Here is a 17,747-nt window from a genome sequence, read left to right as displayed (position 1 = left end):
CTAACTATCTATTAGGACAGTTTTCTCGAAAAGTGTGGGGTTCCCTTGTTTCATAATATATATGTTTAGAGAAGAGAGCACATGCACTTTAGCACTGGTTAGCAGTTGTAAAGTGCTCAGAGAGCTAAGGCCAGCAAAAACGAGGCCAGAAAAAAATGGAGGAAGGCAAAAAGTTGTGGGGGAATACCACCCTAAGGCTGACAGGTCTAACACCCCGCTTGACCAAATTGTGATCCTAGTCAAATATTTTATTTTATAGAGCCTCCTTTTCTTTTTTATCACATATGAGAGTGCCGTCCAATACGCGAGTTCAGAGCGCTCACTATACAAAAATAATCTGATGTATTAAGGTGAAATACTTCTGCATGTTAAAGAAATACCTTTTCTAATTTTAAAGACATTTTCATATTTTCTCATGATGTTTTTTGCATGATTTAGATACCAACTATTTTCAGGGCTTAGCTCGTGCACGGGCTCTTAGAGCCCAGCCGGTCCCTTGGCTCAGCTCTCCTTATTAATGTGGTTGCTCGCCCACCTCTATTACCAATGTTTAAAATATCAGACGAAAATGCCTGCTTTTGTTGTGTTTCAATGTTAGCATCAAGCACCTAACACCCACCTCTAACTAATACAATGCTTGACTCTGCCACATACACAGAACAACTCAGGTGAAATGGGCAGGGCTCTAGTCTGTCACTCTATTTAGAGGCAATGAACCTAAAGGAAATCATTTGAAACAGATCTTTTAGTCTGGGGACACTGGTGAGTGCAATCTGAACTCTTGCTCCCTTGTTGGAACTTGTGGCTGGGTACAAATCTCTAAGTAGAGTTAATGGCGTTTCAGAGTCTGGGGCATAGTACTCCCAGGGCTCTGGCTCAGTGCTTCATCCTCTTGAATGATTAGTAATGGAAAAGGTAAGCAGATGATAAGCAAAAGGTTCTGTCTTAGGTGCAATGTGGTACCAGCTTTTGCAGGGGATCCTAGCTTTTGCCCCAGTAAGACAGTTCAGAAAACGTCTGAACGTTTAAACGTCATTAGGGAGTGGGAGGCAGAGAATTTTACCAGCTGTAACTCATGAATTGTTTTCTTTAGCAGTTCTGTCTGTGTCATTGGTGTGGAGGCCTGCTGGCCCACTCTTGCGAAGTTCTCTGTACCTGATTCTAGTGTTAACATCCTAAGTCTATGTTGTCCAGTTTGTGTATTTGGGTGTGTGGTACATGCCTTGCATGTATGAGTGAGCCAGAGTATTTGAGGCCTTTGGGTTGAATGTTGGAAGCCCCTGACATGGCCTGTTCATTGCACAAGACTGTTTTCCAAAACAGTGCAAGTATATTGCTGACGTTCCTGAAGATGGAGGGAGGAGTTTAACCCCTTCGCCGCGGCGCGAATTCAGCCGCGGCGCTGGGGGTTTTTTCGGTGAGCGCGCCGCCGCTGTGCTCATGACGGAACCACGCCGTCATGAGTCACGGACGAGCTGTGCTCATGACGGAGTGGTTCCGTCACGGCGCCGCCCACTTACGTTACACGCCCGCACAGGCGGGGAAAAGGCGCCGCGTGGGCGGAGCGGCCACCAACGGCCGCAGCATGACGGAACCACTCCGTCATGAGCACAGCGCGACCGTGGCTCATGATGGAGTGGTTCCGTCATGAGCAGGGAAGGGGTTAAAACACTGAAGTTGAAACAGAGTAAATAAGGCTCCTTTAGAAATTTGATTTGGCCTTTTAGCTGAGGGGATCTACTCATTAGCCTTCCTGTAGCACTGCCGTTTGGTATATGGTGGGTGTGAAGGGTGGGACTATTCTGGCAGAGCCCCTAATCTTTCATGGAATCACCAATATCTGCCATGCTGCACAGTTCCCTCCCACAAGCACACCCATATTTTGCAGCCTGCATAATCACACCACTCAACAATAGATTACTTAAGCTAAGTCCTTTCCTTTTCCTTCTAAAATACAACCTCACCATTCAACATCAATGTCAACATTGACATCCTGCCTCCTTTATCATTAAACCAATACCCATTCTGGTCTTGTTCCTTCCTTTCATATGAAGCTCACCATCAGGAGGGGAGCATCCTGTCTCCCCTACACCATATCCACTTTTTGGCATGCATTCCCCAGCCTCCACACACAAACCTGGTGTACTGCCTCCTCTCACACTCCAAAATACACCCTTCCTGCCTACCCACTCTCTGAAAAACAAGCAGATTGTACCCTGACTACTAACACACTGAAACGCACCCTACCTGGTGTCCAGCATTCTCATTAAAAACATATTAGATGTGTTATGTGGATTGAATTCCGTGTTAAGAAAGTGGCTCTCTCTTTGATATGCTTCACAGTGTAAGACAGTCATAAAGGAAAACCAACCTGCAAATCACTGTAAAAGACGCCCAAGAAAAAGTTTTGGTGTTATGCTAATGAGTTGAGAAATCAATCATGAATATGCCATCACCAAACTTAACACAAGGTGCACCATGCCATGTACTTCCACCCCATACAATTATCTCAGGTGTCTGATCTGTTGCACCCCTCCTCATGGGCACCAATATGGAAGCAACATAATGTACCACTAGTAGCTGATGATTTCCCCAGGCAGAAGCCATTACCAGCTTATCTATATTCAGTCTGCAGCTGGGCAAATAAATTGTTGGCCTGGGCTGCTTATGGAAACTTTCTTCATAAAATGTCAAATGAATTCACAACATAAGATCTATTTAAGGTACTTTGCAGTTGGTTTAGAGACACATTGAATATTGATATCAAGATAAACTACCAAAAGAAAGGTATGGAACCGTGATAAGTTGACGAGTTCTGCCTACATAAGTAACTTGTTTTTTATTCATCCCTAGATGAGAGTACCACTACACCATTACTCTCTTAGGGATTAAACTATTACCATTCTCGTAGGGTTACATAGATCCCACATTAAGCATATATGCATGTTCGAAGTATAAAATGATAGTACAATGCATTCATTATCATTCTGAGTATGGGAACGGACCATGACTCACAAGAGACGAAGTCTGGAGTGGGTCATGATGTCCATCACGAATGGTAATAATATATTCTGCACATCTTCATATATGGTTTGCGCCACTACAATGTTTTCATGAGTATTTGTTTTATCAAAATACGTTTAACCAAACCAGTATCCTGTCTTTCTGGCATGGCCCATTGCACTTTTCCCTATGTTAGCCTAACTGTTCACGTTGTAGGCCTCTTTTATTTTGCACATGTTACTACATCACACGCTTGCTTTTGTGCCACATTGTATTTTCACATAGAACCTCCACATGTTGTCGGATTTTGTTCTTTTTCTGGGATTTGGTTTGAGCTCACTAGACATGGTTAAACACCAATGCCCCTTGTTATTCTCTTTGGTCAGACACTAGCACTTAGACATAACAAGAGAATGCAGCTTCTGTTTGTGAGCACACATATCTTGTCATATAACTGAGGTCAGGGCACCTGAAAACACAGGCACTGAGCGAAGGTCCTGAGGCAAGAGTGCTGCGTCAGCTGAGATGTAGAACATCCACCTTTGAATGGTAAGGAACGGGGTCCGCCACTAACCCCAGAGATCTTTGACATATAATCATTTAGCTCCAGTAGAAGGGGGGAGGCGGGGTTTAGGCTAACCTGTCTTATAACATGACATGGTTTTCTATGGTATATGGCTTGTTAATTATGCTAATGATATTTTTGATATGCATCTGTTGTCTAAGTGTTGCGCAAATATGCATTTTAGAGCACAATAGTAAAAATAAATATGATAAACTTCCTTCGTGTCTCATGCGTATCTTATTGTGGACGAGTACAAATGAGAGAGCGAAAGGGTGTATACTGGTACAGTGAGGACTGAGAGTGTTGTGTTCTGGGGTTCTGTAGGAGAGTAGGATCAGCACTTATGTTGCCCCCACTTTTTTTCTGATGTATACACTGGTTTCTGGCTATAGTCTGGCTGGGTCCCTGCTAATCAGGGTCCCAGTCTCTCTGTTCTCTCTAAACGACTTGGTGTGCATATTAGATGCACTAGTGATTGGATACTGTGGTACCTTATGAGCCCCTAGTATATGGTACCTTAGGTACCTAGGGGATAGGCACTTCACGGGGCCTACCACGGACTGCAGCATGTATTATGCCACCCCTGGGAAGCAGACTCAATCTGACACCACAGGCCTGCTACTGAAGTCTGGGTGAGGTAGTGTTAAAATCCTCACTGAGGTATAGGTTTCTATATCTCACCATACACACACATATACACCTATCAGCCACCCCTATGGCAGGCCCTATCAATCCTGAGGGCAGGGTGCTTGGTTTACAATGTGAGGGGTGCCTCTGCATGAGCAGGGCCCCTCTGCAGCTGGCAGGGTCTCGCCCTTGTGGCTGTTTGTGGATGCGGTTAAACCATATATTCTTAAGTGCATTATAATGCTAAATTTGGAATAACTGCATCAAAACATGTCGTGTTGGGTGTCAAACAACTTGGAATCATACCCCCACATCAGTCCATGATGTGGGAGCATGATCCCACCCTTCTAGAGGGGACAACATGTGCCTACTGTGGTAACACGGTAGAAATCTGAAAGAGCCCTGGCATCACAAAATGGATGCCACCAGCACAGACACTGGGCTGCCCTCCTGCTGCTGACTGAAACTCGCAGTGGAGGAGGCCCAACAATAGGCATCCTGTCACAGAGAGGTGTCACCACCTTCCAGACAGGATTTAGTGTATTGGAGCTGGGTGGGTGCACTTCTGGAGTGCTTTGAAGTCCTGCACTGGGGGAGCAGTAGGCTCCTCTGTGCATATGCCAGCTCAAACCGGTTCAGGGGCTACCTGTCCCTGCTCTGGCGCAAAACTGGACAAAGGGAAGTGGGTGTAACCACCCCTTACCCTGACCCTCCCAGAGGAGTGGTCATAGAGCTAGTCCCTCCCCTATCTTCAGTATAAGATAGCAAACTTTGCCATTGCAAAACAGATAACCCTGGACGACACTCTACAAAGAAGAATCCTGGCCCTTCGACGTTCTACTACCTTTGGAAGACAGAAGAATCTCCCTTGGAGTCAAGGAGTGACTCCCCTGCTTGGCAGGCACCAGAAACTCTAATCAACGGTCGCAAACTTTCCCGCTCCCGCCGGAGTTCGAAGTCCCTGCAGCCCCGGAAGTGGATGTCCTGACTTCACGATGGCCATTGTGAGTCCCTAGCAAAGCTGAGGCGAGTGGACCCCACGAGTGACGAGGAACAGCAATACCCGGGTACCGTGCACTATTTTCGAGTGCAACCCCTTCACGACGTTCTACGAACTTGTGCTTTGGACCATTTGTGGCCCAAGCCTCCAGCAGGTTTTGCAGTGAAAATCAGAGGCCTACCCCATCCCGAGTGACCGTGGGCTCCTGTGAAGCATTTCCTCAAGAGGCGTCTTCGCGATCCCTTGCCCGCTGGCTTGTGGGTCCCCCGAAGACTTTATCGACTCAAAGGGCTCCCCTGGTTGCTCCAGGCCTGCCCTCACTCACCCTCGCTGGGTGAGTCCCTCAGACCTTGCTGGTCTGCACCATCGACTTTCTTCACTCTACACGAGACTTGCTGTTGCCAAGGCTTGTTGGCTCCAATCCGGTTGCCGACACCGCAGTCAGCTGCAGACGTCGTAGGACACTCCGAATCCAGCTGCTGGTCATCGTCGAGCCTTCCTGGACCTCGTGAGCGAAGAGTCAAAACACCCTTGATCACCTGAATTCACCCGACTTCCGTGGGCAACCAGCTTCCTGGCCCCCGGTCACTGGCAAGTGACTGTGAACAATGTCCCTTCGATTTTCAGGTCATCTGCATCTCAAATCCACCCTTGGATTGCACCGGACACTTCTTCAGTCGCCGCAAGCAGCAAGTCTTCTTTGGTCTCCATAGAAAACAGCGACGCGCCCGACACCAAAAGACACCAATGCACCCGGCTTCCCTGGGTGAGGTAACTCGTGCAATCCGGTGCCCTAGTGTGTGTTGGCCCTCGAATTACTTACCTTGTAAGTGGCTTGCTTGTAGACTTCCTCGAAGTACCCTAAAACTTTAAAAATCAAAACGCGACTTGCTCCATTGGAATCAATAGGGAACCTGCGGTTGTGTTCGCACACTGCATGCGTCTCCCGTGGGTCTATTACTTACCTGCTTTCACTGCATTAGTGAAGCCCCAGCGACTCTACAGGCCCTAGGCCTTGTCATTTTGCAAGTCGACTTTCCTAACCCTCTTTTTTAGTATATGGTCTGGCACGCCCCTATGTCCCCAGCCATATTTTTGCTTAACTTATTGTGAAACGTTGATATTTGAATTTGTTCCTGGCTTCTAATCTCATAAAGAGATTAGTAGAGTGTGTCTAGAAATAAATACATATATATTTGATATTCATACCTGTGTGGTGTCCTTTCATTTAGTAATTCAAGAGATTATAAGGTAAAAAAAGCTGCTTTACATTCCTCTGAGACTTAGCCTGAAAGCTGTTCTCCACAGCTACCACTAGGATAGCTTTCTTAAAAAGGTTGTCTTAAACCTATCTACCATAAGAGTCGAATTGGACTGGTGCAAGGTGGCCACTATAACTAGTGTCCAGCATATGCCAGGCAAACTTCTCACAGGTTCCAATTCACTTGTTTCTCTGGAAAGGTTAGGTGGGCAAGTGAGGCACTATAGCCAGTCGGACTCGGGCTCATAGATACTGAGGTGTTATAGTTCTGTTCCTTAGCAGAATCCCAGCAACACAGGATGCCAAGGGATAAATATGTGCAGTGAGGTATACTTCCATTGAACAGACCTCCTGACTATTATGAGAGTTGCTTGCCCATGTAAGGCAATTGCAACATGTAATATGTGAGGCAATACATAAAATTTAGATGATGCATAAATGATAATCATGTAATATGGTCCAATATTGACATCAAGGGATTCAGGTGATATAATAAACCACCAGGCCGAAAATTTGTAAATTTGTAAATGTCACAAGAACTGCCAAAGTGGCAATTCAGGACCATTTTACAAGTTACCCATTTTTTGTACTACACGCTTATTTTGGGATGTTAGTTTGAAAAAGCTGTTTTCTTCAAAGTGCAGCTAACGATGAGCAGTGATTAGAATGACAATGTTTCATTTTAGATTTTAGTCAGGAAATGTAAACCTAAACATATTAATTCCAATTATTGATAAACGTCGGACAGTGGTGATGTCCTGTTCATTTAGGCAACTCTGTGGCTGCAGCCTTTATCACATAATTAAGGACCTGCACCATTTGCCACATAAACTGCATATTTGGCAAAAAACAAATGGATGAAAATAAAGAAGGTGTGCTGCCTAATTCGGCTTTTTGCCACATAATCTTGATGCATAGTTTACATAACCTTGTCATAGTTCACAGACCATGAAATATTTCCTATATTTCACATGTCCTGTGCAACATAGGGTTTTATATCACTGGATTATTGTTTTTTGAGCATAAAGAACACACACACAACAAAGACTGCAAAGGTCATTCACAGACTCATCTACTGGGTTCACTTGGTCATACAGTGGATCTGGATGGCCAACCAATACCGCAAAACTCCACAAATAAATTTTGGTACATCAGTGCTTAATGTGAGCCAGTGGCCGCAGGAGGGGCCCATCAGCACAAAAGTTTTGGGGAGCAGCTCTTATTTTTCGACATCATACTTTGACCCAGAACAAGAGAGTGAAAAACAAACAGCGGGATTGAAGGAGGACTAGAAAGACAGAAGAACCGTGACAAAAGGAGAATGCATGAATGAACCTGCAAGAGTGAGATAAAGGTGCAAGAAGTGTCTGGCAGTGGATTAAAGAGGCATGAGGTGAAATCAGGACTACGGAGCCATGGTATTTGGCACACCGACATTCAATAGTGCCAGTAGTACGGTTCAGTTTATAATTTATTGCACAGTTAATTAAAACCAATGCGATACAATAACACGTAATAAAATTCATTAAAATCTACAGCATAGATAGTTCATCTGTGTAAGTTAAATCAAATGTCCTATTTGCTGAGTTAATCATGAGTCAATTTTTGGTAGTTTTTTTTCTACTACTTTTAAAAATTTCACAAATCTACAGCTCAGCTGAGGGTCCTGTGCTGAGAAGCAGGTTAGCACTGCATTCCTTCGTGTGAGTACCCCCTGTAGAATGAAATAGCGTTTCAGCAGGAACTTCCTTTCTTCGTGCAGTTCCTCACACGAGCATAGCAAGTGCAACATATCTTCTGTCCCTTTGCCGCATAACCTGCATAATGTACCTGCTTTCGATCTCAGCCAGTGAGGAAGATGCAGGATGCATGGTAGCAAGCCCAATCTATATCTTAAAAAGCACAGTTTGATTTTTTTTGTGTAACCTAGGGCAAGGTAAGGCTGGGAGGCTTGTGTCAGGTATGTATTTAATACCTTCCAAGCATGAGATCTTTTTGATAGGATGGCTTTATCCTGAACCCATGACTGTAGCTTGATCAATTTTTTCACCAATTTATTGAGTGTTTTATGATCTACAGGGGACGCCCAAAGCTCTGCCAGCCCGGTGTTCTTTATGCTTTTTTCCAGGTATTTTGCAGCAGGTGAGTTTTGGGTCTGCTCTAGCTCTTTCCATAGATATTCGTTCAGCGTCCCTTCGGTCGTTTTTCTTACTTTATCCCAAGAGCAGATATATGCCCCCTGTCGTGCCAATAACTGTGACCGAATTCCAAACTCCAGTCTGATCTGTGCTGGGGAGGATCGCTTTGGGAGGCTGAAGATGATTCTATATGCCGACACGATTGTGCTATCAAGTATAACGGCATCTCTGCCTCGGTGGGCCTCGCTCCCATATGTTAGTGTTGGTAACAGTTTGGCACGTATAACATGTAGTAAGGGGGTCAGAGAAGGGCCGGAGAGGTTGTTATTTAGTGTTTTTAAGGCAATTGCCAGAACGGTGCCTTTGCCTCTTATGCTAGCCCTTTGTTCGCTAAATTGGCCACCGCTGTCAATCTTCACGCCTAGATATTTGTACGACGAGGTGTCTTTGATTCGGGTGTTTTTCCAGAACCACGAGAAAACTTTCTTCTTTTTGTTGTTGCTGATTGTCATTGTTTGCGTTTTCTCGAGGTTCACTGTTAAATCATTTAACTCAGAATATCTCTGGGTCGAGTTCAGAAGATTTTGAAGCCCAACTCTTGTATGGCTTATTAACACCAGGTCGTCTGCATATAAGAGGCATGGTAAATTGAGGCCTCCTAATTTTGGCGAGTGTGAATTGCAGTTATTTAATAGGGGCACCAAGTCCCCCAGGAACAGGTTGAACAATGTGGGGGCCAGCACGCAGCCCTGCTTGAGGCCGTTATTGGTTTGTATCCGCCTTGACAATATTGAGCCGTCCCCCACCTTGATCTGAATCCAAGTGTCTGTATGTAAATTAATTAACAGCTCCAACAAACCTTTTGGGATACCCCAATCATTGAGTTTTGTCCATAGTAGGTTGCGATTGATGTTATCGAATGCTGCTTTGTAATCAATATAGCAGAGGTGCAAAGGCAATTTTTTTATCCCTGCCTTGTCAATAAGCATACCCATCGTCAGTATGTTTGTTGTAGTCCCCACTGTTTTAACAAAGCCTGTTTGATTGACAGGTATGAGAGATTTCCTCATGGCCCAATCTTTTAGTTCTTCCAAAATTAGACCTGCAAAATACTTCGCATCGTTATCGATTAGAGCAACTAACCGATAATTTTGAGGAAGGCCCCGATCCCCTGCTTTATATATAGGGGCAATAATGGAGCCCTTCCAAGTATCTGGCAAGATGTTTGTGTGTCTAATCTCCCGAAAGAGAGGTTCGAGTGCCGCTGCCCAGTAATCCATATCTTGTTTAAAGAGGACAGGCGGGATCCCGTTTGGACCCGGCGCGCCTTCCCTTCTTCCTTTCTTTATTTGCCGCTTTATTATGGGTACCAATGAAATATAATCTGCGTCCCCCGCCGTGTCCTGGTCGATTGGGCCCCATTGTAACCTATTGCCGTCGTCCTGGACTCGCACAGGAAAAGGTTTGCTCATGTTCTGATTGCCAGTAGTAGGCTTCTGAGCAAAACTTTGGTTCCTAACACTTATTCTTATACAAATTAAGCACTGTCTAGGCACACCATACTTTCAGGTCCTGATCCTAGAACCCAGACACACACCCAGGACCAGTTCATACTCTGATCCCGGGCTGCATCAGATCACTTTCTTCACATGTACTAGAGCCATCCTGAAATCGCATACTTTACCTGACTTAGGGCCCGATTACAACTTTTGGTGGTGAGGGGGCAGGCGGCACGCCACCACTGTGCCCCCGCACTGCCAAGAGTCGCCACCTGCCTATCAGATTGCAAATTAAAAGTGGTCTGGCGGGCGGTGTGGCAGTTCCTGCTGCGGTTCCTCCTACAAAGGCAGCAGTGCCTTTAAAGGCACCGCAGTGGGAATGCCACACAAGGATCCTGCACTGCATGGACTAACGTCCATGCCGTGCAGAAAATGGTGTGCATGGACACAGGGGGCAAAAGATGTGCCCCCCTGTGTCCATAAAAACCGTGTTGTTCATGCACACCATGCTGTGCCCCCCTGTGTGCGGAGTTGCTACTTACTCATTGTTGGGACGAGAATGTCTCCTGCATGGTGTACAACTGTTTTTCTCTGTTCTGGGTGCAAGTATCTGGTAGTATCTGCAAGTATCTTATATCCTAGTTTTTGATTTTGGCCCTAGTATCACACTAATCTAGAGCATGAGCAGAGGACAGGAGAGATGTCCTGGACTTGTCCTGTGACCTGGAGGTTCGCACTAAGCGTGCCCTCATTTCACCGACAGTGGACTACTGTCCTCTGCTCTGGGTGTGAGGCACCCGGGGGCCCTGTAAAACCCCCATGAAAACCATGCAGAGAGGAAACTCGTAATATGCTTGACAGGACAACGGTGGTCCTGCCAAACTTATTGCGGCCTCTGCCCGCCGCGTCACCTCCAGGGAACTCGGTTCCCTGGCGGCATCTACCCCATGGTAGTCCGACAGCCAAGTCATAATGGGGTGGTCTGACCACCGGTGCGGTGGTAGCTGGACCGCCATATTGGGCCCTTAGTGTAATGTCCAAGGGTGGCATATCCATATGGTGAGGTAAGGCAGCTAGCGGTTTAAATCGCCACCAGAAAGCTCAATAACATCAATATATTGCAGCTGAGAGCTGCAAATAGGGTCGTTTCGTAAGGTGAAGGGGTCTCACAAGCAATAGTGCATTTTTGCCTACGGCACCAATATTCCTTATACAACATCTGGTTAAGTAGACAGAATCCCACGATTTAAACTGATGGATACCCAAGCGCGCACTGTACCATTCAAATGCAAAAAACAGAAGTGCCCTATTAGAAACGATGAATATCGAAGAATACATCTGAGAAATAGAATACTTTTTTCCATATTATAAACCCAGACAAATCGTTCGCCAGTATAAAAGAATTACTGTAACTTTTTTTTCCTTCCAAACTGTTTCAAGTCATTTCGCTATTATAACTACCTGGGGACCAGATCATTTCTTTGAATACGGCACCTTGCAGAGTAATTCCGATTACTACCTTGCACCAAAAACCAGTTAGCTATTTACCTTCATGAACATACTGAACCCGGTCTTAAGAAGGTCAGTGAGGCCTGAAGACATGTGCTCAATATCCAGGCTGTCAGGTCGATCTGCGTGGAATATATCCTCCAACACCTGCTTCAGCAGAGGCTTATAAGCGGCCTGTAAAATCAGTAGAACACAGAATTACACCACCTGTGGCATAACATTCATGTAAGCAATTTGAAAACCAGATCTTAGATAGATTGCATGGGCATTAGTGACACCGTCATGCACTGCTCTTCATAATTCCTACATCCCCTATTTACAGTAAATCAACAGTGAGTCAATTTTTGGGCACATGCCATGTGGAATATATTTTATTCACTATGATTGAATAATTTCTTGCAGCCAGATTGCATGAACCTTGGAGGGTAGTGTCGTTTTATTGACAGTTTTGTAATAAAAAAAACAGACAGTAATTAAAAATGTAAAAGGTCAATAGGCTAGCATATACATAATATGAAACACAGAAAGTGTGTGTGTGTGTGTGTGTAATAAATAAGTTATAGGATACGTACCCACTCCTACAAATATAAACATACAAATTATAATGTATTCTAAAAGTTGGGTGTTGAATCAAGAACAACAATGCACACATAGATCCAAATGAAAACAGTTATATATAAGTTTTTTAAGAGATACATATTAAATTTAAAAACACAATTATAAACTTCGTCAAAATGTAGAACCTCAACCTGGAAAAGCATAAAAACAGCAGAATGCATTACATTACATTCATGAAATTATAGATGAAAACCGTTGTGTCTCACTTATCACAATGCCAACGACATATGACAGCTGGGTGGCAAAGTACATTTCAGACCCACAAAAACAGAATTTCTGCTATTATATTTTTCTCCTATCATTTCCCCATTCATACGTTGCTTGGTGAACTTGAATTAGGGTGACCAGATCACTACAGATACTTTCCCATGTTTGCATTTCTCTTTTTCCTGTGACTTCTGATAAAGGAGTCTTCAACATAAGCCCTCGCCGTGTATCGGAATGCTTTCCTACACAGCTGTGCACTCCTTCAGATACGTCCCCAGACTGTCATACAGGGGTTATGCTTTGAATGAAGAATTGTGTCTGCTCTCCTGCCTTTGAAAAAGGATGTTCCTTCAGGAGTTAAACAACAGATAATTTAGCAATTCTTAATTTTTGGTATCTGGAATACCAACAGATAAATACTCATTGTTTCCACCCTGTAATGAAATTGATATGGAAATTCTTCAGGATAGCAAAAGACTATGTACATAGGTGCATCGAGCAATCCAAAGTATCATTTCTGAAAAATAAAGCATCACCAGACAGAGATAGAAGAAAAAGATGGGATCATCTTAAAACAATTCCTGGAATCTAATCTATGCTAGGACTGATGAAGCACTCGGCGAGAAGGCACCATGGTCACTAACTGGAGGAAGCCATCAATTTGCTGCATCTAAGAGCATGCTGAGGTGTTGCAACCACTGCCAATGAGAGGAGCTGGAAAAGACAGGACCTCAATGTATGACCATTGAGCAACCAACAATCAGAATCGAGGGAGTGGTGTTTTTACAACTACACAAAACAGGCAAGTCACAATCCTGGTGTTCAAAGAGGTATGGGACAGGGAAGGATAACCCACATCAGGTCCTAGTGTTACGACTGCGGAGAATGGGGGCAAATAGTCCATATCTGCAGGCAGAGAAATATTTGGAGAATCAATGGAAGAAGGTTTCACAAAACCGTCTATCAAGAATAGACTACACAAGGACCAATGTGGACTTTGCAGGAGGGTGACCACAGGGTAGGGTAAAATGTATAAAAGGGAACAGAAGCTAATATCCCATGTGGTTTATATATCTGGATATGAAGGGGTAGTGACCCATCTCTGGGTAGGTGAACTACCCCGATTGCTGGAGTCTGTGGTCTTGGGAACTGATATACTATAATTTCATTCGATTTTGGAGGTAAAACCTGGGAACACCTGGATGGAAGAGTTACCTTTTTGGGGGATACACCTCTTCTCACCTGAAATGACCCCTTCAAAGTTCAACAATGAAAAAGACAAGAAAAGCACAGGGCTCTTCTAGTGGGTTTCCGACATTCCTAGGAGGAAAACACAAAGTTATCATGGACTGGTAGGCACTGAAAGGGTCTTCCCAAAGCAAGAAATGGGAGTCTAAAGCATGCCAGACAGACAGTGCTATCAAGCAATAAACCGGACCCCCTGATTTCTTGACCTTTCTTTCAGGACATAAATGGTATATGTTCCCAAATTATCCTAAGTAAACTTGGGAACTCATTCAGACAACTGTAAGTTCCTAAGTGGTGCACAGACAAGTTTCTACAACTTACCAAGTGTCACGTCTGTAGAAGGCAGTTACAAAATAGAAGAAAAACAACTGCAATGCTTCATTTGAGGGTGCCACAAGATACTGCTAGCAATAGCTATTACATGCACCTTTTCAGTGAATAGTAACAAATATGAGTAGGCCACAGGAACTCTCATGGTCAGGACACTAATACATCTTAGTATAGTGGTGCACCACCTAGCACACCTGTGACATCAAAATTCAATGTGTTTCTTGTGGTGGCTTATGCTTAGAAATTGTGTATGATCAAGGAACCAAGTTTTTTCTAAGTTGATGCCATAGGTGTGCCACATTCTACACAGGTATAAAAGAAAAGCACATGACTGATAGAAACAACATTGTTTATTTGAATGGTATAACCAAATAGCAAAACAAATGCTAAGAATGACTGGAGCACCCCAAGAAAAGGACTGGTATAAAGTACTACAATGTGCTCTTTTTCTGTATCTAGCACACTTTAGGCCTCTACTGGCATCAGCCAATAGGCATTGCTCTTTGGGTGGCACTTTAGTGAACTGAGAAAACCAACCATCAGATGAGCAGACATAACTGGACTGTGTATTCCAACCCTGAGACAGACTTACAGCCTTACGATTAGAGGCCCATAAACATCTACAACAAGCTAAAAAAAAATTAAAAACCAACAGGGAACCTGATAACAAGGTAGGAAGACTAAACACCCTGGAACCCAAGAAACAAATATTGGTGTTATTCCCTCCCAAAAAATAACAATCTGGCACAATTAGCATATATATGGAAATGAATCGGTAACATACAAGATTTCCCAACAACCAGTGCCATACTACACAGACATCACCTGAATCTTATGATCGATGGAACAAAACTCAGTGAAGAAATCACCTTTCGCATCATCAATGAAAAGACTAGAACTGAGGTGATGTTTTCCAAAAGATCTGATGATAGGATTCAATCCCTAGGCACTAAAGCAAAGAGACACTGTCTTGTATTGCTCAACAGCCAGAAGGGTAAAACACAAGGAGTAATTTTAAAAAAGATTCCTTAGCATTGTGATTCGTATCAAATGAATCCGATCACTGTGAATAAATGAAAATCCATAACATAAAAAACATGATCTATCAATCAATCTGTAGGTTTTTTTAGAGCACATTTTGTCACTCTGGGGGTCTCCAGATGCGGGGTTTCTGTGAGCTTTGGTTGAAGAGACAATCTTTGAGCTTTTTCCTTAAGTCTTCAAGTGATGGGGAGGTGCGTAGGTGGAGCGGGAGGTCGTTCCAGGACTTGGGGGCATGGTAGGGGAAGTAACGCCCTCTGCAACAGCTCCGAGAGATGCGCAAGACGTGGGACAGGGGGAGGAAGGAGGAGCGGGGCTCTCTGGTTAGTCAGCGGAATGTCATACAGTGGTTGATGTAGGTCAGTAGGCGATTGTGGGGGGATTTTTAGGTGTGTGTGAGGAGTTTGAAGAGGTATCTTTCTTGGACGGGGAGCCAGTGGAGAGCTTTGAGATGAGCTGGTTCTTCTGGGGAGGTTGAGAATGAGTCTTGCTGCTATGGTCTGGATGTGGTTTAGGAGCCGTTTGGTGGTTCCTGCGTAGAGTACGTTGCCATAGTCAAGGCGGCTGAAGACAAGGGCTTGGGAGACCATCTTCCTGGTTGAGATGGGGATCCATCGGAAGATCTTGCGGAGCATGTGGAGGGTGTAGGACCACACAGAGTAATATATGCAGCATACTTTGTTACCACTTATGTAAATAAATCAAAAATGTATTTAAACTGTTTATCCTTTGTTTATTGATATGTGAACTCTCATTTGGTCAAATAAAAGCACATCCTAGGTGACCCAATAGTCACATAATTCACATTAAAATGCCTAGTGACCATAATCAGCAAGAGCAACCACTCAATAGTTTTTTAGAGTCCATGGGATGAAACCAGTGTCCTCTGGTTCAATGCCAGCTTGTAGTCGGTTATGACAAAGTTGTAGTGGATATGACATTACATTTCTGTCACTTTGTCTCAGGTAAGTACTGGAGTCCATCTTCAGGACTAAGTGTCAGAATAGCATTCATGGTAACAACAACTAATGCAAGAACAGTATCAAAAATATTTATAAAGTTCTAGTATGAGAAATTCAAAATGAACATAAACACAATACAGAAGCATGCCACCAGTAACCACAAGAGGTGGATCAATCACTCATAATCTGTATGACAGCATGCATTACTAGCTACAAAACACCAAAGGTGACTAGTATAATGGACTTGTCATGAAAAAGTGAATTATTGTTAAACTAATTCCAGTGTACAAACCGAATGTAAAATATCAAACTAAGAGACCTGAGGTACAAAACAGCTGGGTCAATTCTTGCCAAGCAAACCAGTGAACGATACGAAAACAATTGTATAAATATTCACAAAAGAGTATTAAATCTGATTCTGATTTTAGATCCAGAAAAGAGATCAGCCAATATTGGGGCAGAAAACGTTTCTCAAGTGAAACCAAATGAAATTCTTACCAACAAACCACTGAACAGTCCAGTGTACAAATGCCGTAGGTCGTAACCACATGAATTATTCAGGGGTCTGGCGGACGAGTGTCTGAGCTAACAAATTAGGGACTATACTGCCATATCGAACACAAGTCAAAGTGATAAACTTAACATGGAGGGCAGCCATCTTAGAATGGACAGAGCATTAGGCTGAAAATAGTAGGCGAAATAAAATAACTCAAGAAACCTACTGGCTATAGCTCTAAATATCAATGGCGGTAGTATACCTTTCAAAATAGCACAAATGTGTGTCACATCAAGAGTAATATACTTTGTGCTAATAGTGGTGTGCACCATAAGCGCCATCTGCGTTTGGGATAATACATCAATAGGCAGGTGATAAATATCTACTTCACCATGAAACCGAAAAAGGGATAATTTGAGAAATAATAAAACCATATTGGACTTAAAACTATTCTGCCAATGCTATGAGCAAAAACTAATGTCAAATTTCAATCTAGGTAATGGTAGTAGTAAAACTGAGCTGGTTTATGTAAAGATGGTGTCAGCTATCCTATATAAGGGAGATACCAATCTGAGCCACAATGTTATTCAGACAGAAGTGTGTGGTAAATAATTATTGGTATGGATGTGTGCGATAGGACAGTCATACACAGATTTGATTCAGGTTCTCATATGTGAGTCAGTACCCGTGGCCTTCAGAAGCCTATGCAGGCACTCTAAACTAAGGAAGTCAAAGGATTTATTGGCACCTAAAGAGTTTATTGCAGCCTCATGTTTACCTCTAATCTCATGGACCATAATCTGGTTCATTGTCTATGTGCCTGTATGATGTCCTTGCCAAACACAAAACACCTGTGAAACAACATGATCAACCTGTTAGTTATCACTGTAGCCAACATTTTTAAGTCGTTGATCAGCAATTAGAAGGTCAGTATGATGAGCATAGCTTGGGGTCTTTACTGGTTTGGGAAGGCCCTAAAAGATAAAGGTAAGGGAGCAACATGACTGTGCCTCAGCATAAAGCTTAAACAGATGAAGTATGCAAGAGATCACAGACTCACAATAGAACGTAAGGCCTACACCATAGTTGCCTGGGCCCCCTCTAACATTCCTTTTAAGGCCACCGAATTCTTAGTACAGGCCATATCAAACTTGCAATCCTCAGTTTCCAGAGGGCCCTGAGCATGTAACAGGCATTTCTCTAACAAAGAAGCCAAACGTAAGTGTCATCCACTGGGTTGTTT

At 43.6% G+C, this 17,747-nt stretch overlaps 1 protein-coding gene across 1 annotated transcript in view; it reads right to left on the bottom strand.

Moving 5' to 3' along the window:
* Positions 1–17,747, bottom strand: part of SCFD2 (sec1 family domain containing 2) — a 1,689,485-nt gene that overhangs the window by 145,050 nt on the left and 1,526,688 nt on the right. The window contains exon 7 of the mRNA XM_085642103.1: positions 11,642–11,776. Coding sequence (XP_085498229.1) covers positions 11,642–11,776 — 135 coding nt within the window. The remainder of the gene's footprint in view (positions 1–11,641; positions 11,777–17,747) is intronic.

Source organism: Triturus cristatus, chromosome 2_2, assembly GCF_964204655.1.
Source record: "Triturus cristatus chromosome 2_2, aTriCri1.1, whole genome shotgun sequence".
Classification (NCBI taxonomy): domain Eukaryota; kingdom Metazoa; phylum Chordata; class Amphibia; order Caudata; family Salamandridae; genus Triturus; species Triturus cristatus.
This window is presented reverse-complemented; position numbering and strand designations above follow the sequence as displayed.